The sequence below is a fragment of the Anopheles moucheti genome, chromosome 2 (genome assembly GCF_943734755.1).
Source record: "Anopheles moucheti chromosome 2, idAnoMoucSN_F20_07, whole genome shotgun sequence".
In the NCBI taxonomy this organism is placed as follows: Eukaryota; Metazoa; Arthropoda; class Insecta; order Diptera; family Culicidae; genus Anopheles; species Anopheles moucheti.
Genome location: NC_069140.1, coordinates 102,406,157 through 102,434,139, shown reverse-complemented (window position 1 = coordinate 102,434,139; position 27,983 = coordinate 102,406,157). Strand labels below are relative to the sequence as shown.

At 39.3% G+C, this 27,983-nt stretch overlaps 1 protein-coding gene across 8 annotated transcripts; it reads right to left on the bottom strand.

Moving 5' to 3' along the window:
• Window positions 1-55: 55 nt before the first annotated feature.
• Window positions 56-27,983, bottom strand: LOC128298812 (probable phospholipid-transporting ATPase IA). Of its 8 annotated transcripts, none has more exons than XM_053034610.1 (18): window positions 27,818-27,983; window positions 22,970-23,818; window positions 15,536-15,656; window positions 14,738-15,280; window positions 14,452-14,587; window positions 14,211-14,352; window positions 13,828-13,937; window positions 13,471-13,692; window positions 11,407-12,177; window positions 10,979-11,335; window positions 10,761-10,897; window positions 10,571-10,690; window positions 10,310-10,502; window positions 10,127-10,245; window positions 9,901-10,035; window positions 9,709-9,768; window positions 3,683-3,714; window positions 258-497 (listed from the first exon to the last, which is right to left on the bottom strand). In XM_053034610.1, exons 2-18 carry the CDS (start codon window positions 23,082-23,084, stop codon window positions 400-402), a joined length of 3,411 nt encoding a protein of 1,136 aa, XP_052890570.1. In that variant the 5' UTR covers window positions 23,085-23,818; window positions 27,818-27,983; the 3' UTR covers window positions 258-399. The 8 variants fall into 8 exon arrangements, with proteins under 8 accessions (XP_052890566.1, XP_052890570.1, XP_052890567.1 ...); XM_053034607.1 differs by lacking the exon at window positions 3,683-3,714 and adding an exon at window positions 2,374-2,465; XM_053034613.1 differs by lacking the exon at window positions 258-497 and adding an exon at window positions 2,374-2,465.

Sequence of the window (27,983 nt, the reverse complement as noted above, 5' to 3'; positions counted from 1 at the left end):
GCTGGAAAAATAGAGATTTGATTGGACATGTTTTGCCATTTACACCAGTATTGGCTTCGTGTAATGAATGTCTGTTCCATGTGTACTTTAACATCGTGTTTTGTAAATAGTGTCTTGTTTTTCTTTTCTTTTTAGTTTTTTTTTGTAAATTTTTGGTTTAGTTTCATACTGTGATGGGATCCTAATTTGGCCAAAAAACGACATCCTTCGTGTGGTTGCTATACAACATTGCATTATTTGGACATCGTTACACCGACACAGCGAACGTGGGCGCAACTGCCCGGTTTTCCGGCCTTCGGCAGCGGAAACGATGGTACGGTTGCGGAAGGGACCGGAAGAAGCGCTTTCTCAGTAAACGGTATAGTAGCTGTCGTAGCAGTACGCGCACCCGGGACACACTCAGTTTCCGTCCGGTTTTGGCAGGTTCGTATCGTACGCCCGGATGACGTCCGTTTGCGTCACCGAGCCACCCTCTTCCTGCGAGAAGGCATATCCGTCTGGGATGTATGAAAAAAAAAGACACACATTAGAATCGAATTTTACAAATATCGCGTGTGTGCAAGCGGGAAGTTTAAGCGAATGATTGTGAAAAGCATTGTGTAGTCGTCAAGTGACAGTGTATAGTATTTTTCCGTATCTGTATTATTGTCCTATTTGTCATGTAAGTGCGCTGGCACATATTTGTATATATGCATAGCATGTGACATTGGTTAGGATTATTCAAAACAAAAAAACGCTAACAAATAAAGAAAGCAAAAGTACTCCCAGCACCACTTTTGGTAATGGTAATGAACATACAAACTGTGGAAGCAGTTTCAGAAAGCGATGATAAAGCGGTGAAAGCGATTGCAAACCTTCACAAAACAATGCGGGAGCAATGTCCTTCGGTGAACAATCTTTTCGAAATAAATTTTAAATATTCTCCAATGATTACTCGGTTCAATTCTTTAGTACCCTTTAGTTCAATAGTCAATATTTGCCATCGACAGGTGACATTTAGTGTTTTGATTATTAATTCATATTGTTGCGTTGTTGCCTTGCCTGTTCTGAAGCAAGAAGGCTCGTATGTAAACGAAAAATGAAAAGGTGAGGTAAAACTAATTGAGTGACCCCGATCTGGCTGTGCGACATTAGTCACAATATTACTGGCATGTGGTGTACACGGCCCGAAGGGCAGTCGGACACATTGATTTTCCCAACCAAACCGACCAGATATAACAAACTCAAACCCATGTTCAAAGGACGACGGGTGGCTGAAATACTGGTTTGAAGCGAGTACATTTGTGCATACATGTTGATAATAATAGGCAGTTACAACGCACGAGCACGTCAACATGCAGGGTGAAAATCCAAGGTCCATCACCCATTCACCACCGGCAGGTGCCTTTTTATTGTTGTTCACTGATTCCGATAGCCACCTTGATCGTGCCTTAAATTATTAAGCATAATGTTCCAACATTCTTTCTCTCTTTCGTTTTTCGATTCAGGCCATTCACAAAAGCGATACAAACAGGTGCCGAGTGAGGATAGAACACACTGCTGGTTTCCGGCATTTGAAACCTTAATGTTACCCCTTATGGAAGATGCAGGAATATAAATCACACATTGCGAGGTGATTACTAGGGTGTGTAAGGCAAGTTCGACTGAGTTCCTGGTTAAAACATTGGCCGATGGATAATACATATGCCAGTAGAAAAACAAGTGCCGCCTAGAACGCAACATGGAGTTTAAGTATACATTTTCTCTTCGATGGAGTCGCCTGGTGGTTCACTACTAACGGTCAACAATTCTGCTCAAGTACTTGTTTTTCCCTAAATTCTGTTTCTGTAAACGACTTGCATTAGTTTCAAGTGCACTTGAATGTTCAGCCTCGGGAGCAAGTGTTTCATTGTTGTGTTTTACAATTGCATCTGAAAGGGATTGCAGTGTGTCAAACCCCTTCAGTAGTAGTAGGTGATGTTGTGATGAAACGTAACAATTAAAACAAAACAAAAAGAAAAAAAACTAAAACGTATCAATATAGTGCTAGTGAGTAATGCATGGAAAATAAGAGCAAGCTATTACGCCAGCAACGAAAGCTTTGAGACTGTATTCTCCAGGAAAAATTTCATATTTCACTATTAAACTATTTGGTAACAATAGTTAACGCATTCTTGGCAGCATCCGCTTTGCTATGTTTGCCACATTCCAAGCAAATTTGTTTTGTTTTTGCAACCTGTTATTTGTGGTTCGATAGTCTAGATATGCTTCGTTTAGCTCAAACACCCGGTGCCGAAATGGAAAAGGAGGACTGTTTTGTTCGTTTTGCAGTTTTGTTCTCAAAGGAATGAAAATAGCATTATGCTTTCTTCCGCTTGGTTCTGAAATACTCACGCTTTAATTCAAGTTCTTTATTTTCGGTCGTGTGTGATCTTCCGGTGAAGACCCGTCGTACGTTTCGCAGAAGCCGTGCGGTTTCGGTTAATCTGTAATAATTCGGTTTTTTGATGGCAAATAAAATCACACACCACAGAAGCTTGATTGGAGTAAGTGTTGAATGTTTTTTTTTTTTTTTGTGGGTGAAAGGTCGAGACAGACGCAGACGGGTTGTGGTAGTGGAACTTTGAAAAGGAAAACAATGGGGGGGAACAATGGAAAAAGGGAGGCACAGTAGATCAAAACATTGAACGGGCACAGAGTATTCTCCACTATCGTCAATAAACCAAATTTTGTCGAAACGAAAAGTGAGCTAAACAAGTTCACCAAACAAATTATTGCAATTGTATACTGGGGTGCATCGCTAAACGTTTTTACGAACAATATGTGTTATAAAATAAAATGCAAATCATTGCGAAAAAGGTAGATTAAAACACTATAAATAAACTAATAAAATATAGAGATAACAACATATTGATAGTGCAAAATCGTAAGTATCTTAAGTTTTGAAAAGGTTTTAAGAATTTTTGGCCTCTGCAACAAACCACAAAACTTTAGAAAATACGTAAAACAACACATTCGGATAGCCATAAAAACACATCTGTAAGTATTATTGTTTAAAAGTAGATGTGTATAACATTACTAGGAAGAGCAAAACTGTTACTTTACAAAAATGTTAAATATCTAAATAATGGAAGGTGTTTCCTGGAATGGAATCTATGTATATACAATTAGAACAATTCAATAAATTTTGTTTGAGTAACAAGGGCTAGAAAAGTGCAAACACAGCTGATGGCTGAACACAACACCTATTAGTGCTTCAAACAACGCAATAAAAAACACAAAAGCACAACAATATTACACCAAACGCTAGAGAAATTGTTGAAGTGATCAACAAAAACTTAGATAAAACAAAACAAAATTTAAACTGCACAAGCCAAAACAAAACTGCTGTGTAGTGCGGTAAGTCTCGGTGTTCGTTTCAGTAATCAGTACACCATTTTTACAGTGAACGTTTGTAGTTGCGCTGTTGCAAATTGCTTTGTTTTGATACCGATATGATGTGCGAAGGATTCGCACGTTTAACGTAGTGTTTTGATTTAGTGTGCCAATGCGTGGGAGTTGTAAATATGCTACTAATGCTTTTCCTAATTGTGTCTATTGCGTGAGCGGTGATAACGTTTGTTTCGTGCTGGTGCACCGTAAATGAACTTTACTGTGTAGGGATTGCAGCCAGCATTTGCAAATCTATTGTTGAGCTACTTACACCGTATAATCGATCCCAAGGCATGCATAGTTCTGAAGAAGAAGTTGGATAAATTTAAGACTGGTTTGATAAGGGCAGTTGTGCACTTTAAATACTCCTAGAGAGGCCACGGCGGTGAGTCACTCTACCGTGCGCCTGTGATGTAGAAATATTGAGGATACTTGTGATGGAAGGAACTGGTTGTGCAAGGTGTCTCCGTGAGACATAGTGGAATTGTCCCAAATGTTCTGTTCTAGAGTTTTTTGTGCCGGTAATTGGTGTATGGCGAAATTAAGTAACACAATACATTGTTTCTTGTATTACTGCTTAAGTAAGTATAATATTATATGAAATTGATAGAAAAATAATATTTTAGAACAAAACAACTTTTTACAACATCTATTTGATTAACTATGAGAGCAAACTATATGTACAATATACCTCTGTAACAGAAAGTGAAACTTAAGATAAGGAATAAAAGACAAGAAAAAACTTGCCCACATATTATAATACAATCATACACGTAACCGGCAAATGAAAGGGAAAACACACGCACGCACGAAAAAAACATTCAACAAGGAACAAACAAAAGGCTAAAAAACACGCAACACAAATTACAACAATACTGTAATGTGAATTGGTTTCGGATGCAATTTAATGTACACATGGACATGGGAACATTGCAAACAAAGGAGAAATAGTCCATGAATGGAGTTGAGCCTAGCAGCATGCGTTTACAATGCCTAAGACAACACAAGGTGCATGTTTAAATTTTCGGCTTATTTTATACGTGAACATGTTTGTTTGTTTGTTTGTTTGTTTGTGTGTAAGAGGAAGTAGTATGTGAGTGTAATGTAAAACAATCAACAAAAAATAAATGTGCATGTGTTCATTTTTTTCTTTACTAGCACCAAATCAATGATACTTAAATAATTTAAAATTTCTTAATACTAATTCGCTATCATTTGAGGAAAGCGACCTAACACTAACTACGGCCCACTGATGGCAGTTTAATCGTTTAGTTTCTTTTAGTTAATTTTAGTTTATTTGTTGCAAATAATCACCATTCCAGGTTTCTTGTTTTTATATGTTTATGAACATAGATTGGAATATTAAACAAATAAATGAATACATTGCTCTTGGAAAACTTGATAACAATTTTGCATTAATTGGTTTGTTTGTGGGGAAAAGTTAATGCTGAAACATTAAACACATTAAAATGCTAATCGTTTACTATAAAAGAACTGATTTGAAATAAAAGCAAAATCTAAACTAAAAGAACCCGGTTTGGAAGTGTACTATTCATATATTAAGTCACTCATACAATCGATTGCACATTTTAAAATTTAACATATAAATCTAAGTTAAACTCGTGTAACAAAACATCAAATCATTCGACCAATGTATTGTTGCTGTTCTTATTAAGTACAGTTGGATTCCCTTTGCATTATTTCTCTTTTTATTTTCATTCCAGCTACAATAAATCCTTCTTTTGGTGTTTTACTAACAAGAAATGCACTTTTTCAACATACCTGCCTGTGTTATGCATGTGTATTTTAAGATTCTTTTGGGATTGTAAAGAATAACTCACTACGCTGCTTACTCGCAGGTTTTCCAAGACATAAGGATCTGTCGACGGATCTGGAAGATTACACTATTATGCCAGTTCTTCGTACCGTTCGTTTCCTCGGCTTCTGGTCGACACCATACGGTAGGCCTCGGTCTCACTGAAGGAAGGAATATTGCGCGACACGAGTAGGTGGTATAGGGGCATGTTCGTGTGGGTAAATGTATGGAAAGATAAAACGTGAAAACAGAATGCGCCATTTCGGCTGAATTTTTAACAGCTGAATATAAGCGCCATCAAACATTTCGAAAGACAGGACATAGTATAAAGGTGAGAACAGAACATTGATCGAAGAGTTATCAACACAGCATTATACTGAAGCCGCTAAGCCACGCAATGTGTAATAAAAGTAGCATTTAGCTGAATGACCATCGACGGTAACGTAAACACACATTTCGATTAATCGTTTAATCACAGTGACTTAGAGAAATGCAAACATCTTTAGAAGGAAGAATATGTGTATGTCACCAGCACCAGCAACATTAGCGCGTTCCCGTACATTTACAGGCGCAACATATGATGTTTATTGTGGGCATTTTGTATGCTCTACAATGTAGTATAAGTTCAATAAACCATTTATTTTCTTATTCAATAAAACATAAAGCGCCATTAACCATGAGCCACACACGACGCTGTTTGACAGCAAACTTTACAGATATATTAGAACCTTTGGAGACGGTATGCCACACCGAAAGAAAAAACGAAACATATGATTTATGAGCACAGAGCGCAGATTGCCCACCGCTTAATTCCATTAGATAACACACATACACAACACAGCGAGGTAATACAATCAAAGCACATTAGGAAGGCGTTTTTTAGTGTTGCCGACTGCATTGTTTTGCCTAAATATTTAAGTTATCCATTGTATTCATGATCAGCTTTAGTTTGTTTCACATTATTTTTCATTCGTCCCTAACTATGATACCTTAAAATGTTGTTCAACACATAGTACATAATTATAAACTATCAATATTGCACTTAGTAAATGATCTTTTTACATTGAAGTTTGCTTTTATTGTATCCTAAACATTCTACTTATTACCATCATATTTGATTTATTCGTCTTTCGCTTATAGCTTACCATTTCAAGACCGTACAGGAATGTTTTTAAAGAAGGTAACAAACAAACATGGTGCGCTCTAAAACGTGCGCAGTTTGTGAGAAAAAGGGAGGATGCCATTCATTATAGAATGTGGAGTCATGAGATCCAGTGGTTAAGTAGTTATTAAATAAAATATAATAGTAGATAAATAGGATAGGAAAGTTAAGAAACTAATATTATAGAACCAGCTAAAGGGGAAGATTATGCTAGAGGTTAAATAATAGAGAGAAGCAGTTTTACTGCCAACGGACGGATTGCAGTGCAATATTACCCTAACGCTTCCGAAACTTTTGTGCGTGTGTTGTTTTATTTCGGGCATTCCATGTATTCTATTGCTTCGGTTTCTACGACGCGGTAATATTAGTTAATTAATGCGTAAATAAATTATCACTCCCGAAGGAAAAAGAGAATTGTTGCATTACACAGCCTATCTATGCGTCTTCCAAATATACATGTATCACAAAAATCCTTATGTTTCCTCTGTCTACTCTTCCCTTAGCTACGATAGCAAGAGTGTCCCAAAATTAATGCAAGGTTTGAATCTATACATAGACTTTTGTAATTAAATAATGATGTTTATAACTAGATAACATCTCGGACAAATGTTTCGTTCCGCTTTACTGACCTTACGCACACACCCCTTTGTTTAAATTTCTCACAAGTTTTTCGGTACAATTATGATTGTATGTAATTGTTTTTCCCAAACACTGCTTAGTTCTGATTCGTTTTGCATTGGACTGGTTTGATTTGGTTTGGACGACGAAGTGTATTTGCCGTCTTCAACTGATGTATGATTTTTTTTTACAGAACCATGTAATGGTTTAGCATTCAAACCCTAGCAACTGTTTCATGTTGTATTTACTAATCATGAACTCTAATATTGGTTTTTCGGGGTGGGATTTAATGCTATGTAATAGTGACAGCAAATTCAACACTTGTGATAATCTTGGGACATCAACTACATACATTCGTTGTATAACATACATATTCAGCAAATGGTATATTATTTCTACATGTGCAACTCGGTTATGCTAATACTGTTCTGATGCCAAGCCGCAAGAGGCGCCACGGAGTTACGTCTACGCCAGGAGAGAATCTTCGACAAGCTTCTACACGGGTGAAATGCGGTAGGTAGGTGTGAGAGAGAGGGTGGCGCAGGGGATACAAAAAAAGTGTTATACAAAATGTTTTAGGTGGCTGCATTCTAAAGGCGTTTTAGTAAACTTAATACTTCTACCGTACGGAAAATGTAATAGTGTAAGATGCAGTAATGTGGAATTAAAAATAATCATCCCATCAGGCCAGAAAGTAAGAAGTTGGCGCATAACATAGCTTACAAAACCAAACGGTATGATTTCATTTTCCTAAGCATAAACTATCCTTCTCGCTTCATTGGATAGAGACTGCATCATTACTAGTACTAACTTCAGCTATCAGAACACTACCATAACAAATATAGAAAAAGGTTTATAAACCAAATATTTTCTTTTTGGTGTATTCCCTATTAGGTTTAATTATGATTATTAAATGAATGTTATGTATTTCATCATTAAGTTATTTTCGTATTCTCTTCTTCTAGGCCTACCATTTCTGGCTTTTTGTGACTTCATTTACCTGTAGCTGGATAGTCAGTCCTGCGTACGGAGGATTGGTCCGGGTGGGATTTTGGTCCGGTCCATTCGTGTGAAAACCGGTGTCTCTACCATCATGCCACCGGGCCGCTCCAAATATTCTACATCTTGAAAACATGAAGCGGTCCTGTGTAATATTTGGTCGAGGCACCGGTCCTACACGAGTGGAACGAGAAAAAATCTATCCGGATTCCTATCCCGTAGCAACGACTGACCATTCAAGGTCACGTGATAAAAAAAATCGATACAGCGTGTCAGTTTTAATGAAGAAATAAATCTTGAAAACATACTAAAAGTTGAACAAAACAGTCACTCTCTATGTAATAATGAATAAATATAGAATAAAAACTTTTTGAAACTGATATTGCAGGAACTTTTCCAACCAATGTCCTAAATTGAATTGAAATACCTCAAACACATTGCTTTTCTTCAACTATGTACTACAAAATGCTTTGTTTGTTGGATCATTATCCTCAACCGGTTCACTGTGTAACAGTGTAATGTGTGCGTGCCAGGTAATGTTTGTTATGATGATAGTGCAATTGATATGTTAAATGATTGGTATGTTATTAATTTTCGAAGGAATGTTCCTACATTTCTCTGGTAGCAAAACCATCAATTTTATCTGATAATAACCAATGATTATGTCTAATCAATGAGACAAACATCGATGCTTACTTACTGTGTAAGCCATGTGCAATGATAACCATGAAGGAATAAGTAGTGTTTTGAATGAATTAAATTATTTGTTTTTCTGAAGAAGTATAATTTTGTCATAATGGACCATTGTAAGAAATGAAAGGTTTCAACATAATTGGTAGAAAATGTCTAATGCATCATATAATAGCACACCCACACAGCGCACACAGATACACGTTCACTTGAATTCAACATAACAACAACAGTTTCATTACGTAATAATATTCGCAATGGAATAGGTAGTATATAAATTAAAAAAACATTGAACACATTTATAGCCACAAATACAGGTAAAACGCAACGAAAAGGCAGAATTAGCCATTAAACATGTATTATTGACAAAATGCAGTTGATGAAAAGGAGAGGAATAACATAAAGGAGGGTCTCAAGCGGTTTATGCACAAAATGTGCGTTTTAATTAGCAAACAAAAACTACTGTTTTATAACTATAGCATTCTATTTCATTACTCAAACAGTTCACGAGAATTAAAGAAGCAAATATGCGGCTGAAAAAACATTTATAATCAAAACTGAAGAAGGGAAAAATCCTACGAGTAACAAGCCAAATCATATACAACGTATGAATTAACACCAGCAACCAAACAATTCTCTATATCTATGTAACTGTTTTCAAAATTATTTGTAACTAATCACTTTTCATAGTATCGAACAAGTATGGTTTAAAAATCAAGAGGGAAATATTCTTGAACCAATGGCTTTCTACCCGTTATAGGACATAAGACCAGTTTAAGTAGGAAACGGAACTGTTGGGGTGGAATGGGTGGACACCTGATTTGTTAATTAACGATAGCACGATATGAATCGAGCAGGTAAATAAAGTTACGTTAAAGCAAACAGACATTGTGAAGGAAACAGAGCCACTGTGGTAAAAGAGAAACACGACAGCAATGGGAAAAGGGAATGGTTTTCATGTTGGTATGTTCTGTTTCATATCGTGAATGGAACGGTTCGTAAGTATACTTACGAAGATCTCGATTCCTTCATTGGTGGTGTTAAGATGTTATCCTTTCGAGAGTTTCTAAACCTGCGAAAAGAAAAAAAACACAACACGTAAACCTTTAACTATTTAATATTTTACTGTTTTCTCAGAACTATTGTAATAATAACACCTAAACATTTGGAAATTAAAACATTTAAACTATAATGAGAAACTTACGCTTTCCAGGTAATATCAAACAGTAGTGCGGAAATTGGAATAAGTAACAGACCACCCCAAAACACTGGCGTAGTGAAGACCATATTATCCATACCCGTGAACACCGCGCCTACTGGTAATGCTGGCCAGATGTTGCTGAGGTGTGGGAGTAGAAATGAATAGAAGTGAATAATATATGCAATGAGACACAATCGCGTCACGCGTCGTTTCTAAAATTCAATCCTACCTGTAAATGACAATAAATATAAACCACAGCAGTATCGAACCCCAGATGGAACAATGTGTGAGCCAGGTCCAAGAGTTAGTAAGCAGACCGGCCTTCAAACACACCGTCACGACTACGTACTGCAAAAGGATAGGAAAATTAAAATCAGAATATCATCCTTTTGTCTAACCTTTTTGCACTCACCGTGTACACTATGTTGCCTAACACTAAATATCCACCGTCCCGGCCGTTTTTCCAAATAACATCCTTCTCGTAGATCTTGTACGATAACCAAAACAGTATCATTGAATGGCATAGCGCATTCACAATACAGCGCCAGAACACTTTTACATTAAATAGTTTGGCATTTTGTGACGGTGCATAAAGTCTTGGTTCTCTGCGCAGAAACAATATAAACAATAGATGAGAATTTTACCTCTGTTTAAAATAATACATTCCTCTTACTTCAACATTTGTTCCGCCGATGTTACTTTATCGAACAGTCCCATAGCAAACGGTGGTAGCGCAGTAAAAAACACGTTGTATAAACCGATTGTCCATCGTTCGAACAATATTTGACCAGACCTGCAACAATCGAAGAACAAATCACATGTTATTGAAAGATCAGTACCCTAAAAAGTGATAATAAGCTTACCATCCGGAATACATGGCAAACCACAGCTCTATCACGTACAGGCAGATGTTTTTGTAAAAGCTGTACAGAATTAGCTTGCACATCCGACTGTAGTTCCATGCTCCATGAACCAGCAGCAACTTTCGAAGGTAGCTGAACTGAAACATTCAAAAACACATTATGTTAATCTTTGTCGTTTTAACCTGATACGGTACTTAACAAATAACAACAATAACTACCTGAGCAATCGAATAATCGGACGCACAAGCCGCTTGTAAACCTTCCACACCCGAAATACCGACTCCGACATTTGCTTTCTGTATCATCGCCACATCGTTCGCGCCGTCACCGATAGCCAATGTTACCGATTTTGTGGTTGTCGTCACAAGTTCCACCATTTCGGCTTTCTGAATTGGCGAGACACGACAACAAATTACGACCTTGCAGTTGAGGCAGAGTTCCAGAAATTCGCGTCGCAAATCACAGCTGAGAGCGTACTTCAGGGTTTTTCCGTCCACTATCAATGCGGCATCTTTACGGCCCATATTATCATACCGACCATTGGTAGTGTGCTCAAGTATGCAGGTACGTGTGTTCTGTTATGTACAAAAAAGGTTTGAATTAGCTATAGAAAGGAATGACATGCTTCAATTTTGTTCATACATACATCCAAACAATCCTGATTCAACAAAATTAAATCCATTGAATGGGACAAGAGCTGACAGGAGTAACCGATGTTGATAGCCGTTTCTTGCTTGTCTCCAGTTAACACCCACACATTGATTTTTGCCTCGAGCAACGAAGCGATCGTTTCTGGCACACCATCCTGAAGCTTATCCTCGATCGCCGTAGCTCCCAGGAGTCGTAGATTCGTTTCAATCAGGTTAGCAGCATCTTCTACTTTCTGCTCACGATACTGCAGAGATGTTGACGCTTTGTGGTAGGTATGCTTCCAGTCTTCGTACACGTCGTCCGGAATGTCGGATACTGCGCAGCACAGCGTTCGCAGACCATCGGTGGCGAACTCCTCCAGATGGCTCAAGGTTGACTCACGGTATGCTACACCGTCCGGTGCTAATCGCTCGTAAATAACAGTATCTGCTCCTTTGCAATACAGCTTGATTTCGCTCTTGGAGTTGCGGGCTATTACTGACATCCGTTTGCGGGTGGATGTGAACTCCAGCACATTAAGTATCTCGAACCGTTCCTGCACGCCCAGTGCTTCAATCTCAACGTATGTTGGCGTGCGAGTGTAAAACACGTAACCGAATTTTTTAGCACCATAAACCAGGGCCCGTTCGTCTGGGCTAGCAGCGTGATACTGAATATCGTTCATACTGTCTCCGGGTTGCTTTTCCGGTATCACTGTATGACAAATTGCCATCAGTGTTAGGAATTCGCGTAAGGTAGGTGCCGTTCGATGATTATTGAGAATGTTCTAAAATAGAGGAGATAAGAAACATTAACAATTTTGAAAATATTTACTCGTCTAACAAGATAATAGAAAATGAAATGAATATTTGTTCTTGAATTCACACAATTTAAGCTAACTAAATACCACAAGCTTAAAAAAAGCACGTAGTACATAACGCCAACCTGAAATTAACACAAGGTATCTATTGTTAATCATAAACATTTCTAACTCTTTCATACTTTACAAGATAACGCATTAGAAGTTGATCCAATCATTTTCAGTTTGCTACGGGTATTAAAAATTTTGGTATTGAAGACTTGTTTTTATTGCCTAAATAAATATATATTTGAAAGATAATTAACTAAGGCCACAAAAAGGTTTTCAAATATTCAACAAATTCAGTGAAAAAAATCAAAACTGGATTTATTTGAGATAAACAATGACACTATTATGTCTGAAGAATTATATGCAAAGAATATAATAGCACTCTCCAGAGAGACCATTATCATCGATTTATCGGTACTGCATGTACCACGCGATGCATGTGAATGAAAATATTATTGTGGTACCGTCCACACATGCCAGCTGCTGTTGAATGCTATATTTATGAGTGCGATGCTCAGTTTTAAGCAGGTCAAAATCGCGCGTAAAGAGAATTGAAATTTATAATCACTTCCTGACGCGCAGAGAAAGCACGTTAGCAATTTGACTGTACATACCGGATATATCTGACAGCGAACGGTTTAGTACATGCGAGATCCTATACACGAGTAGTGAACAACACTTTCCGCACATTACCCCTATTACTAATGAAACATTGACCTGTTTTTGTGCTAAACATGGAGAGTGATGATGCTGTTCCGGCCTGTCCCCTAGGGACATTATGACCGGGAATTGGTCCGGTCCGTAGTCGAGAAAAAAAGATTCTCCTGCATAATCATTCAACTAGCTAGATTGGCAATGGTATTCAAATAGCAGCGCAATAAAAAATATTGATTTTGCCAAGTGAAAGTTTATTACGTGGATGTCTTTTTCGCCGATATGGAAACTAATCGATTAAACTTCGATTAACTTCGATTTGAAATATATGTCTACATGAGCGTGGAAATAGTATACAAAACCACCGGGCTCAGGACCCCTACCTAAACAGGAGAATTGGTTTCGAAATATCAATACTTCGTAAAAAAAAGCGATTTCCCAATTCAATGGATCCGGGAGAGCTAGTAGTGGAATATGGCCATCAAATATTCATTACGATTCTCTACCGTCATACATTCACCGATACCTACGAGGGGAGGGATGAGCATAACACCTTACCTGTACTAAACGAGACTGGGCAGGCGTTTCCTCGACCGAGTATATCGCGCCAGCCACACTGCACTTTTTGAACTCCATCACGTTCCGTGTCAGCGTGCCGGTTTTATCGGAGAACACGTATTTCACCATTCCAAGCTCCTCGTTAAGGTTTGAAGTGCGCGCCATAGCCGGCGTGTCCGACTCCTCGTGGTACATATCGATGTCCATGTTGATGAAGATTGCCTACATTGCGCGTACAGGTTGGAAGTGTGGAAGAAAGGGCAAATATTGGTAAAATCAGTTGGCTGTAGACGGGCTATCGATAGGTCAGTAATCGCGTCACGTTTCCGGCTCACGTTACACACGTTGAGAGCTTACCTGTAGAAATCGAACCAGTTCTAACGTAACTTGTAGCGATATTGGAATCAAATTGTTGTACAGAATAATAAACGTAAGCAGATTGTAGGCGAAGTTTTTGTTCAAAAGATCTGAAAAAAGTCCGTGAGAGACATATTGAATTGTAAAACATAGGTAACCGAGGTAGCCAGAGGGGATGTGGTTATTTTAAAAGTACAATGACATTGAAACTAATGCATCACATCAAGAACTGTGGTGACCCGAACCAGACTGATATTATGATAACCTAGTAGGCCATCAAGCCACTAACCCTTTGTTCTGCTCCAACAACGTGACCTCATGACTAACGACCCCTTGGTATGCTAATCTATTTTAAATGACCAAGATAAATAAATGATACTCACTGCCGATGCCTAAGTACCAGTCCTTCTTAAAATGTTCGTTCGTCCAAATTTGGTTGAAAATGCAACTCACGATACACAGCATGATCAGAATGAAAAATAACATTAAAATTTGCGTGTTTGTCAGTCTGTCAACGGTTGAGCGCTGTGGACGAGAGGGAGCATACAAGATAGACAACGTCAGATTACAAGTCAAAGGGCGTTTGATTTAAAATTGTAAAATGAGAGCCTTCACCAGCGTTACCTTCAATGGCGCAGAGGTAGAGTTTCGCATAAGTTTCGTATCGTGACCGGTGTAGATAACGATTCCGAATATCCAGGCGGTGTTACGTAGCATGGCACCTCGCAGTAACAGCTGATCCGGCCCAAGTGCTACCGCTCTGTGGGTAATGAAGAGAACAAAAATTGCATTGAAAATAAACAAACCACCAAAATAGCGCTGATTTCTACAGTGCAGCGCAACTGGTGCTGTTTCGTTTGAACATTGGTGAGATATTATAGCGAAACTTTGCGCGCAGGATCACACTTACTGCTTGTCGTGTTCCTTCAGCACGCCATTGAACTCGTACAGATGCCGGTTCGGTGGTTCACTCTCTAGCGTACCACGAAACTGGTTAAAGTCCTTTGTCTCCAGTATCTTAACCGTGGTCGGAACACCTTGCCGAATCTTCAGGTTCGTTTCACCGTCTAGGTTGGATGTCTCAATGAAGGACATGCCCTGCGGTTCGCTTGAGGACAGCAGCACCAGGTCGGCAGGGAAAAAGGTGTCGTTAAGCACCTTAACGATATCGCCGACCGACAGCTCCTGCCACTTGATCGTGTGCCACTGGCCATTTTGCAGTACCTCGATCAAGCGGTGGTTTATTTCATCATCTGCTCGATGTCGCTTGACGTCTTCAACGATTTCCTTGATTGCGCTCACCGCGAGGATAAACATAAGTGGCACGAGCGTAGTATAGCGACCGGTTGGTGACACGTCCGGTATCTGTTGCAACAGTGCAATTAACAGAAAAAAGCAGTTCGAGTACCGCCGAAACTGCTCGAACAGGAACGAAGGTAGAAAACTAAGAACACTGGGGGTAAAGTAACAGGAAGCCTATTAGCCGATTTATTCACATCAATCAACAAGCAAGCAAAAACGGCAGCCTTTCCGTTTAGCACAAGCTGCTGATCGATAAAATATGACTCAGTGATGTCAGAAATAGCGCTGACTATAAGGATACGCCTCATAATGCAATATGCATATGAAGCAACGGTAGAACTATTATTGGATCGTTTTGCTTCATTAAATACTCTAGCAGTGAATGTTCATATCACGAAGGACTTACCTATATTTAGCGGTTGAGATATGATTGTTACAGTACTTTTGGGCTTGCGGTTCATTTAGCCGTATCACGCGTTTATCGGAGTCATCCAGCGTTATGCCTGATGTTGTGGCATCGTCATCATCTATGGGAGAATAAAAAAAAGGCGAGACGCTCTTAAAAAAGGTGAACGTATACGATTATCATAATTGGTGTAGCTCGTTCATTATCCAGTAATGATAAAATTAATCCGTAACATTAATGACGAATTAGCTCGGATGAATCTAGACGGTACGTTTCTTAAAAATATTGTCACTTACAAACATGTTATGGATGATATATTTTCATAAGCAACGGTTCTAGAGGTAATAGGAAACTTTTGAAACCAGTCAATACCATAAAGTCACTTAAAGGCACAAAGGCATAAGTCATTGTCATTTTCCATTGAATTATGAATGCTCGAAAAGTCCGCACATTGACCGATCGATGTGTGCTGGAAAATTGACCGATTATTCGTTTACCACTTTTTGCGTTGGTCATCGTAACATTTCTGCTTTTTACAGCACATCTGCGAAAGGAAAAATCCACATTAGAGATTTACCACCATGCAGAAATCCTTGAGGTGGATAAACAATGCAATTGGCGGGTCATAACTATTTTTACCAAGTTGTATGACATAATTATTCGGAGGTTTACAACTAGTGACTCATCCATAAATGACTAATATGAAATACATTTTCCCCTTAATCTCGAACGGATAACCCAAACGCAGGTTGGACTCGAAGAATTGGCATGTTTAATTTTTGGTTGAAGAAAGAGAAGAATTGAGAAAGGGAGTGAATCATCTTTTTGATGACACATTTTTGATCAACAGGTGATGATGAATTATTGTTGATTTAAACTAAAATTTAAATGAAGCTTTACTAGTTGTATGACACGTAATGTTTACTTCGAGCTGATAACTACAGCTTGACTTTTCCAAACAACGTAACCAAAGGCATATTAAGCTATTGGGGGGCCCAAAGCACTTAAGCTTCCCCCGCTAGTGTCGTTAGCATAATGTACCTACTCCACACTTCAACTGGGTATTGTGGACTATTCTGACTGAGTTAAACAGAACTAACGTACAGTTTAATCCACCCCTGCGCAGAAAATGACGCTTCAATTTGAGAACATCCGGTATCAAGAGACAAACCTATGAAATATCCGTTTGAAAATTCTTTACTTTTACGTCCACCGTAGAATTAAATTGATTATGCTCTGCTACATTCCAAATTGAACTTAGATTAAAATAAAATACTTGACAATAAAAGATATAATCACGGTACGAGATATTAAGTAGCATTTAAAAAAGTACAAAAAAACACACAAATTAAATTATGAACCGAATGCATTTTTGCATTGCCGAATGCTACATTTTTTCAACACTAGCAAATGACTATCACGACGATGCCCATATTCTTATGCGATGCAACGGCGAACAAAAGCTAGCAAAAAGCGAAAGAAAATCGACCACTCGAGACACGATGAAGCACATTTCTTCCCACATCCACAGCGTCCCGAGAAAACGGCTGGGCAGCTGTGGTATTCCTTTAGCTATGAAACCATCGATCTAGGACGACTAACCGGCGACGGCGAGTCAAGACGCCACGATGGCCACTTATTGCTGGCGCATACCTGACACACTATAATCCTTTTGGCTTGGGACCACACTCTGCTCAAATAATTCGCCCCAGCAGTAGCTCAGAAAGGGAAGCGAATAAGGAGCAAACGATCCGGTGATTGCTTCAGCAGAATTTATCCAATTGCATCTTATCTTCATTGCCCCGAACGACCGGGATTGGAATAGTGCCGGCAGTGCACTGCTCGGACCAATATGTTGCCAAAGGTGAAACCAAAAAAAAACTCATTGCAAGCATAGCACCCACAATCGGCTTGGTTTGATCTCTGATACTATGCCAAAAACTTCGGACCAGGGCCAAAGCGATATCTTTCCGAAGGTTATTCGCTCGTAATCGCTACTTCTGAAATGTGTTCATAACATTGTGCGGCATGGATTCGAGTTCTGTACGGTAGCATCCTCACCGTGAAGGTGAACGAAATAAAACGATAAATCCATCCTGAATTACGTTTATAATCTCCCCGCGTGGTGTCCTCCGATGAACCTGTGGGCAGGTTTATAAAGAACAATTAAATGCTAAATTATTAACCGCAGTACACAAGTGGTACACTGTCCATAGGGAAATGGTGCTCATGCTTATGATTGTTAACTACGTTAATGCGACGAGAATTATTGCCGCCGTTTCCGGAACAACTTTAGGCGCTATGAGCAGTAAAGGAGCAAGTAATTATATCAGCGATTAAAATCATATTATTCAAAAGGTTAAACATTTGGTAATCGTGTGAGGTTTTGGTGGTTAACGTTACCAGATCAATGTGTATAGAACGTCGTGGAGGTGTGTACGCGATGAACATATCAGTATATGCCTGTACTTCCAATAAAGCGACTTTTTCTGTGCTTGAAATATTTGTACAACAATTCAAGGATTCAGAACGTGAAGTACACTTTTTGTGGCGGATATTACCAACAGTTGTTTTTGTGCAAAACGTGTAACAATAGTTTGGGCTAACGAGGGAAAAGCATCTTGCATTGTTTTAGGCGTTAGACGTGTTCACACTGTTCGGCCTTGAAGCAAACGATGCTTGTACAATACCCAGTACCGGTACTTTAAACACAGATATTAGGTTCATTTGTTGATCGTTAAACAGTGTTCCAACGTATTGCTCCAGTCATGTTCCAACTGCCAACAAACCTGATGCGAACTCATGTGCAATCAATCGTCCCGAAACTCCCGTCTACACTATCGCCCGAATGTGCTACAGCTTGTGCAGTGCGGATCCTATTCATCTAACTCGAAACTTTACTGTCCCTCGCACTAATTACTGTTTGCTGCCTTACTCTGCAACTTCTTTACGCTTGTCATACTCATGAACACCTTGTGCCGCATTTAATACTATTTGTGAACGTGGAAAGACGTCACTGAGGGATACACCGGCACCATGTCCTAAGGCATGTTTTAGGTATCGGTACACGGACTCGGATGTCTTTTACGAAGAATTGTTCTGCAAACTAGAATGAACTCCTTGAGAGTTTGTGTTTCATGGTCAGTGTTGCAGTTCGCATATAGCAAAACAAGTACGGCTAACGAAGGGAGGAGCATCAAATACCCGCATAACAGAACTTTATGCTCTACCGGAAGGAAGCAAAAAAGTAGGTGAGTGTGTGTTGCTTGCATTTGTTTCCCATTCCTGGTTGTTGTTCAAATTTGCATAATAGCAACAGAATGGTGATGCAGCTCTTTAGCTACACACTTTCGTACTCCTTTAAGGGCCGCCTTTTAAACCATCGTAAGTTTACCGGAATTTCTAACCGGAGACTATCCCAACTTCTAGATGGAAAAGTAAACAGAAAGGGCACTCCCGCACTATGTACCGAAGGGTGAACCGTTAGTGTTTTCGTACGGGTATCGCAACGATAAATGTGCCGGCCCGGAACATGATACTACCATGCCCTACCGACAATAGCAAGTTCCGGTACGAAGCGTAACTAATATCGTTCCCTACTGGCGATTGCGCCTTTGGGGTGGCTTCAGTAGCAGGTGAAGGTCTTATTCCATCAGGGTCACATGTTCAACCGGTACCGTCCGCCGAATAATGTTCCACGTTCAATGCCTGCTTGGGGACACTCCTATGGCACGGAAAATATTGATTTTACGCCGTATCGGAACCGAAAGGAACGTCATAGAGGAAACCATCGTATATCGTCATGCTCGGTAATGAGTTTTCTGCATGACTAAATAACCGACAGCAAGCGTCGAGGAAGGATTAAAATTGTATTCTCCAGCAGTCGGCAGTTTAAATAACAAAAGACTATTAACCCAAAAAGGGAACCACAACCAAAAACTCCCACTCGGTACAAGGAAACAGTAGCTTACGGTTAACCAAACGGAGCCTCAACGCACGGTACATGGAGTTGAATGCCATATCCGGAGCAGATCCACCAGCGAAAGATGCTTCCCGTTAGCGGCGACTTCCGATCGCCGAAGTCTTCGTTCTGCTTTAGCTGCTATTGTTCTGGTTCCACTGTCGTAGTCCTGGCAAATATGCAGGTGCTTTGATGACGCAGATGTAAACTTTATCTCGACTCGGTTGGGCGTCGACGATATCCTGTCGAGGATGTTCTCGGTATGTTTCCATAACTCAATAGCTGGATTCTTTCTATGTCAACACCTTTGCAAGCGCTACTTGGATCGGTTTGATAAGTCTAGTTCGTCGAGAGTATCATACATTAGCGTTGGTTAGTTTTTTGTCCACATCCTCACATACTCATCCATTCCTGCGGTCAGAGCAACACAGGACTGCACAGGTCATCGATGTTTATGAGGGGTCAGATTTCATACGAAACATCGAGTTAAGGACTTTAGGACGACATTCTAGATGCACACCGTAGTGGTAACACTCATACATATACACACACACACTCACTCACACGAATGCACATAAACACCGAGTTTTGCAATCACTTAATTCATAACAATCGATATAATCACCGTAGCATAAAGATATTGCGTACAATGATTGGCTTGATTGATTTTCCACCACCACTGGCGAGAGTCGATGATAATGCTGAAGTTTGTAAGGGAATAAACTTCATCAAACCAGGATTTTATCTCTGATGGGCGTTCACAGCTTCATCGTCACACAGCTGCCACACATATGGTAGAACGCTTTCATTTCCACGCAGAACCAGACGGATTCCCAAGGATTTCTTTTCGCAAACTACATCACCAAGATTGCAAGTGAACGCCATATAGCGCATTATGTGCTTTACGCGTGCAATTTCCTAAAATCACAGATGGAAGTTATTATTTTTCCAACCACACGCAACAGCAGCGCCTACAAGACTCCTTTCGACTTCGCTTTGGAAATGAAACGTCAAACACACACAAAGGATGCTTGGTCCAAAACATCAATACCACCATGCGTTGTTGTTGTTGGAACAAAAAAGTGCAAAAAATGTGACAGCTATACAATGAGGTCAAAGGTCAGAATTAGATACGAAATTCAAAATGACAGTTAACAACGTAATTTTGTATAAAAAGTTCGAAGTTGGCAGGAATAATACATTTGCATTCAAATCGAAAACGACAAATTTTTACATTTACATTACATACAACAAAGGAATGCGGTAGAAGTATGACTGTTAATTAAATATATGTTAAGAGCGAATGAACCTTTATTGAAGTGTGGAGTCTATTTTCGTTCCGAGTTATATCATGCAGCTAAGAATAATGAAAAAGAGGTTACATCAAGTTCTGGCAAGCGAATCAATGTTTCTCAAAATGTTTCAATATTTTTAACAGAGTTCTTCTACGCTGTATAGCCCACTATCCTCGTGCTGTCAACTAGTTAAGATACTGCACATGCGCAAAAAAAGCTGTAAACACCTCGGGTTAAGGCTGTGGTCCAAGGAAATTTTATGAACACAGAATGAACATGAACATGAACATGAATTTTATTCACAATAAATATCTTTAAAGAACACATTTTAATACACCAGAGAACTCTTTCTCTATTTAAGATCCTAGGTAAAAACAGATTTTGAGAGATGTTTAAATTAAATGGTTTACATGCTTGTGACACAATGAACAGCACGAACCGTATTCAATGCGCACCGTATCATATAGAATCCGTTTCAGCACATTCATTTTCAAATTTGATTACATTCTGCAGACGCATTAGCTGAGCTTCTTTGTTTAAATAAACAAACTGTAGACGATGAAATTTGCAATCTGACGCAGATCTGAAAGCTTGTGAGCAAATGCCCACGGTACTTTCACTCGTTAGTAAAACAAGGTGGGCATATAGTAGTACTTTGTTTACATTACTTTACCACCCAAGTAACTTAGCCGTATGCGTCTTATTGAAACCATAAAGGCGACCCAAGAATGTTTGCTACGAAGAAGAATCTTGATCGGATACTGTACCATACCGTGACCGATAGATATTAAATCAATTAACCCTCACCATCCTTCGGTGTGCGTGTACTGGTTAGAAAACGTCCAAGATTTCCAGGGTCGTCTCAGCCCAGTGGAGGTGGTTGATGCTGTACTTCCTATCGTTCAGTACATAACACAGGGAGAAAGAAGATCCTAAACAAGATGTTTGTCTCACTCGTGTCTAGTGAAACGGGGTCTCGGTCGATCGGATGGTTTCGATGCGAGTTTCAAGAACGTGTGGGAAAATTGAAGGTTCAATACTGTATATGAGTATATAAATATAAATAAACATTCTAGTGTAAACAATCTCTAGACGCTCATATATGCTAGTGTTCCAACTAAATAATGGCTGATTAATCTACAATGTTGCAAGGTTATCGAAATGGTGCACTTGATATTGAAAATATAGTAACAGCGGTAAATAGAAATAATAAGAGCTATTGTACACTGCTAAAATGTAGGATTGAAGTTTACTTTCAGTACTGGAACTATTTTTGCAGTTTCAGATGCTGATGTTGGATACTATGGATTGGCATGATATGTTCAGCAGTTTGGTAGACCTATGCCATTAGACATCCAATCGTTAGTGTACTTGTGATGTTAGTCACTAATTCCAGATTCAGTGTTTCATAAGGAGCTCATCGAGGTATCTCCACGAATTTCCCGAAGAACTTGTACTCAATAAATCCCGAAAACATCTACGAATGTATGATGTGTATGGGTAAACCTATGTATAGTAACCCTCATTACAACAATGATGAATAAATTCAGAGAGTATATTTTCAACATTTATCCACCTGATGAAAATCAAACTACATGCACTTTTAATTAGCATAAATTCGGTGTGGTACGGATTATATCCCCCCTATCCTCCCTCTTTAAAAGAGTTTATGAGTGTATATCCCACCTTAAAAACACGATATTAATGTATATTTGGATACATCACAAAGAAGTGAGGGAAAATTCCCAACTTCCAAAGCGCTAACTTCAATACCACGAAATGCTTGATTTTGTTGTACGATTGCGCATTCCAAAATGTTTGTCTGGTCGCTTGATAGTAGACAGAAATAGAAAGTCTAGTTGGTTTCGCAATACTTCTTTTTTCGGTGCACAATCGACCTACATCGAATGAAGAATGTTGATGGATGGAAACATTTTCACCGGTGTCTTTAAACCTGCACAACTCTCTTTTTTCAACTGGGGCCATTAACCACAAAACCGCCAATCTCGAACAGAAAGCGGAATGACAAAAAGACAGCAAAATTTTGAAAGTCAAATTGTACACCGTCGTTCACGGTCAGCAAATGTTGGTTGTGAACTAACCGGTGAGATTAATTCCTCAAAAAAGCTTTTGCACTGGTAGGAGAAGAGAAAACAGAAAAAATAATCGAAAACTTACTTCTCGTTGGTGAATTGCCAAAGCAGGGAAAGGCGGTTACGCTAGTGTTTCTTATCCGTATGAAGAAGCCATGGACAACCTGGCGAACCCGGCCAACTCGGTCAACCTGTTGCATAGTAACTTCGACGCAGCTGACGGCCCGGCACACACATACACACGGAATACAATGTTGAATGATGACAGGTAGGTTAAAGCTCTCCTAAGCTTCCTGAGCGGTTTAAGGCCACGTTGCAACAGACGGGACGAGGAACTTATCTGTCGCTTGGTATGGCAGCAGATAAGCGCTGAGCAGTGCTGACGCACTAACCCTGCTACCTACTTCTGCAGCATCATAGTGCACAAGGTCGCGTAACGATGGGTAAACGTTCGTGTACTTTCCAGCGGTCTTCGGTAGTTTAGCGTCGATTGGTCTATCATGCGTAATGCCTTGCGTTTACGGGTGAAAATACGTGCACAATGCATTGGAGTCACGTGGTTTAACGGTTGCCGAAAGGTTGCTATTTTTCTTCGCTCCCTGGACGACACTTACGCCACACAAACACTTATTTTCTACCGGCTGCACTACTTTCTACAGCCTCACACAGAAATGCACACGCGCACTTTAACATAAGACACACAGCCGCGCTCGAACACACGCTCGGGTGCGTTTTTAACAAAGAAACACTAATCTTCCTAACATACAGTTCAGAAACAACACAACGGTAACTGTGCCTCGTCCAATTCCGTTACTGCGGAAGCGAACATTAGGTGGAACTAGGAGGCAGCGTAACACTTTAATTTTACATCTTCGAACATATGTTTACTGGATGGAACGAAAAGCTGTTGGCATCACTGTTTGATAAGATCGCTCTGAAAAACACGTAGCCATTAGAAGCACAGAACTTTGCACTAATATTGGGACGCTGCTCCATGATGTGCACGTATCCAATATCATACACGTCAACATCCAACATCTTCGAATATACAATCGGTTATAGGCTCTGTGTGAACACTAGAAAAACAGACGTCTCTTCCATTGCGTCATTTGCTTGCGTTTCGAGCGGCAATAATGGTTTGTTTAGATTCGTTAGGCAATTAACACTTTGCCATCGAATATCGAGCAACTCGAGTTATTTTCTGGCGTGAAAGTTTCGCTAACAAATGCAAAGTTTCACCCTTGCCAGTTGGCGACAAACTGATCTGAGTTTGTAATTTTACTTTTATTAACCAGTGAGTCTCTTCTCAGAACTAACCGTTGGATCACACGTAATCACACGCTAGTTGATTTAATCAAAATGAAAATATTTAACCTACGTGGCTATATGAGGTTGGTGGTTTGCTTGAATGCTTCGAGCATCGCACATTGACGCATCCACTTGTCGCGGTTACTAGATACTAGCAGTGGCGAATGTACAATAGTGGGGACCACGAGCCGGAAAACAAACGGGGCTTCTGTGGGGTGGGGGGGGGGGGGGGGGGTGGGGGGAGTGAGAACTCGAGGGCTCGGAGATATACTGAAATTGTAGGGGACCTGTAGATACACGGAAATGTACACTTTACTGCACTCTGAGTGATAACACTGAGTGAGTGTCACAGAAAGGGTTTGGCTATCAGCAGGTTGATTTAATGATAAGATATTCAGGTGCGTGTACTACAAGTTCCGCTGATGCTACGAGGACAAGTCCTCTGGCATATGGTGGAGACATTCTAGTTTATCTCGGAAGATTTAAAAAAAAAGGTAATTGGCAAATCCTAGGAAAAATTGAGGAATTGTGCAATGACAATGAGATTTAAAATTGTATTGTTACATTTTTTGTTGATAGTTCACAATTTCTACGCCGTGTCAAAAATCGAAAAAGTTACCGTGGCTGTGCTTCAACCCCACGAATATTATCCGAACTCGGGTGATATGGGCAGGCGGTATCAATCGTCTGTGATACGCAATGCATTAGAAAACATGTGTTTTACACATTATATTATATATTTTTATTTTTCTGTGACAGGAAACCATCTCCTACTCAGGAAATGCCTGCATTTATAGTCAGTTAATCAGGAAATACCTGCATCCATAGTCAACAATATCTCTTCCGTTAGTCATCATGATGATCAGTTGCCACATGAATCACCTTGAACTACCCGGCAATTGTTTGCCTCCCAGAGCAAGTATACGATGTGACGTAACCTCATATTGTGATGCATGCATATCGTAATTAGAAGCTCATGGTAGTATACTATTGTGTATACGATCATAGCGTTGTCCACAGTCACAATCTATCATGAAGGGAACAGTAATAAGCTTTACTCGTATGAATTGTTCAGAGTCGACACGTAATGACCATGAATAATTCCATACTTGGTAACACTTCAAAGAAGTTGCTTCGTGGTTCTGTTCATTCAAGTGATTTGCTCCTAATAAGTCTTTGAAACTTCCAACCGAAATGGATGTTTGTGTTTGTGATTTTTGAGTACCATACACCATTCAAAATCCAATTAGACACTTTGTATTGAAACAGCTTGCAACTTGTTTCTCCATTTCAAATGTTCCACGTTGTGCCACGTATGTCTAGACATTGACGTAGATCTAAGAAAAACACATCGTGGTCGTGAAAGTTCTAAATTAAGAAACGATAACTTTAACACAAAAAACCTACACAAGTAAGTAAGAAATGTTCACGCACATCGTGCACGTTTAGGAACGTTTCTTTTCTAGCGGGTGTGGTTGTGGATTAAGCGTCAAGAGTTATTTGAATTTCTGACATGATATTCTATATCTTGCACCTTTGTTTGTGTTACATTAGCTTCCAGGGTTTCAATGAAAAAATGTTATTTCAAGTCCAACATAACTTCAAATATTAAACAATTTGAGCAACATTTGGACACCTTGAACGAACTGGGTTCAAGGTTGACCAGTGATAGAAGCTGATGATGCAGTGTGGTAAAGATGTTTTGGTTGGAGAAAAATGTGTTCACCATTTGTTGAAAAAGAAAAAAACATATCTCGAGAATAAACAGGGGAACAAGCCACATGTCAAAGATTTTTTTCTCTTGTCGAAATACACATGGTAAATTCTATTTTGATACAGTTTGGGTAGTGTCACTCGTTGTTTCTACCAAGGCTTGTACACAATTTTCGTAATGATTAAATACCATGCTAAGGAATTTTTTGTCTGCATATTTATTCATTTGTATATGCGTAGAGTTGGTCGTGGATAATCCAAGCTGTAACAGTTTACAGAATTTTTGGTTGACGTCAATAATGATTGCAAAATAATTGGAAGTTCTGCTGTCGTAACGAATCGTTGAAGATAATGTGCTGTAGTTTGTCGTTCTTACTCCATCGATAATAATAGAAAATTAAAATGACTCCCTTCGTGCAGTAGTTACATGATATAATACTAAGTACACGTTTAGCTGTCTATAGAACACTCTTTTCTACATTACAATTGGCTGTTGACAACATTGCACATCTGTTATTGAATGGCAAGATTAAAATTACAATAAAATTCCATGCACACATACATAGAGCTGAAATCACAATCGCACATTATATTTTACCTTGCAACGAAACGCACAATTGTACTTTTACACGACAGCATATCAAACAGACCACCATATTCCAACGATCAGGTGACCTCCTTACATATCCTCCTTATATTGGCAAAGTGTACAATAAATTGACCGGCGCCGGTTTTTTTTACGTGACCCTGCAATTGAAACAATCAATCTCGATCGATATGGATAACTATTGAAAAATTTACAGCGAGGCGTAAGGGAACTGTTTGGCCCCTTGGATGCCCGGATGCACCACAAGTCATAACAATACGGTGTGAACTATGCAGATGCAAATGCACATCCACCCGGTTGTTGGGTATACTTTACAACACAGATCATGTTACCTAGCGTAAGAGAATACATATTGAGCTTAGTTGAGGGTGCGGATTAGACACACGACGGTACGTTCGAGTAGTTCCAAGTTGGCATCGAGAATGGAGAAATTTATTCTTGCTTAGTCAAGCGATTCGAGGTTAAGCTGTTTGCCTTTATACGGCGTCTTTTTCAAATATCACCAACACCTAACCATGCATATACTGAATTGATGATACCAACACCATCACAGGTACAGGGTTTCTCAAGAAATACATTATTACAACCAACGAGATATTTGTATGAATATCTCGTCATAATAATGGATCAGTTTAGTGTTGGGTAATTTAGATTCAGATGAAACTGACTGATTCTTTGAACTGAATGAATGAATCTGATTCTCTATTCCAAAGATTCATGAATCTTCGAGATTTATGAATCCTAAGAGATTCATGAATCCTCATTGATTCATGAAACTCATTTAAACTCTTAAAGCTAGATTGCTTAAACCAAATCGGACTGAATTTTATTTTAGTGACCGTAACTTTACGTTACCCTTAGCGTGATCTCATCTCTGAGGATTCATCATTCTGAAATTCATGAATTTCTGAGGATTGTATGAGAATTTTCCCCGAGGTTTATAAATCTTTTGAGAATTGATTCATTATTTGAAAGACTCCTCACCAAAAATTCATATGAATGACTCTTCACAAAAGATTCATTAAGCACAACACTTGTTCAGTTATGTGCAATATGTTGACCGATGTGTATGTAAATATTCTCATTTTGATTGACAATGGCAAATAATTGCAATTCTAGTTGATCCGCTTCGCCTTTTGTTTTTATTTATGATCAGATATCGGAACTTCTATATTCAACGTCAAGATCCAAGTTATGTGAATGTCGAAAACCCCTTGGGACATGCGTTAAACATAAACGAAGCGCGAAATCTTGAAAACAACGAATGAAAAAAAACACAGTGTTGAAACCCTGCCTTAGGCCTACAATCAACAGCGTTGCTGAATCGGGGTTTTTGTTGGACCGCGAGAAGCGATCGACTCGCAACAATCGCGGTATTTTCATGCGTATTATTTTGGTCTATCACACTAAGAGATCACACGCACAGCACGCACAACACAGTGAACGATCGTACACCACCGGTAAGATTGAT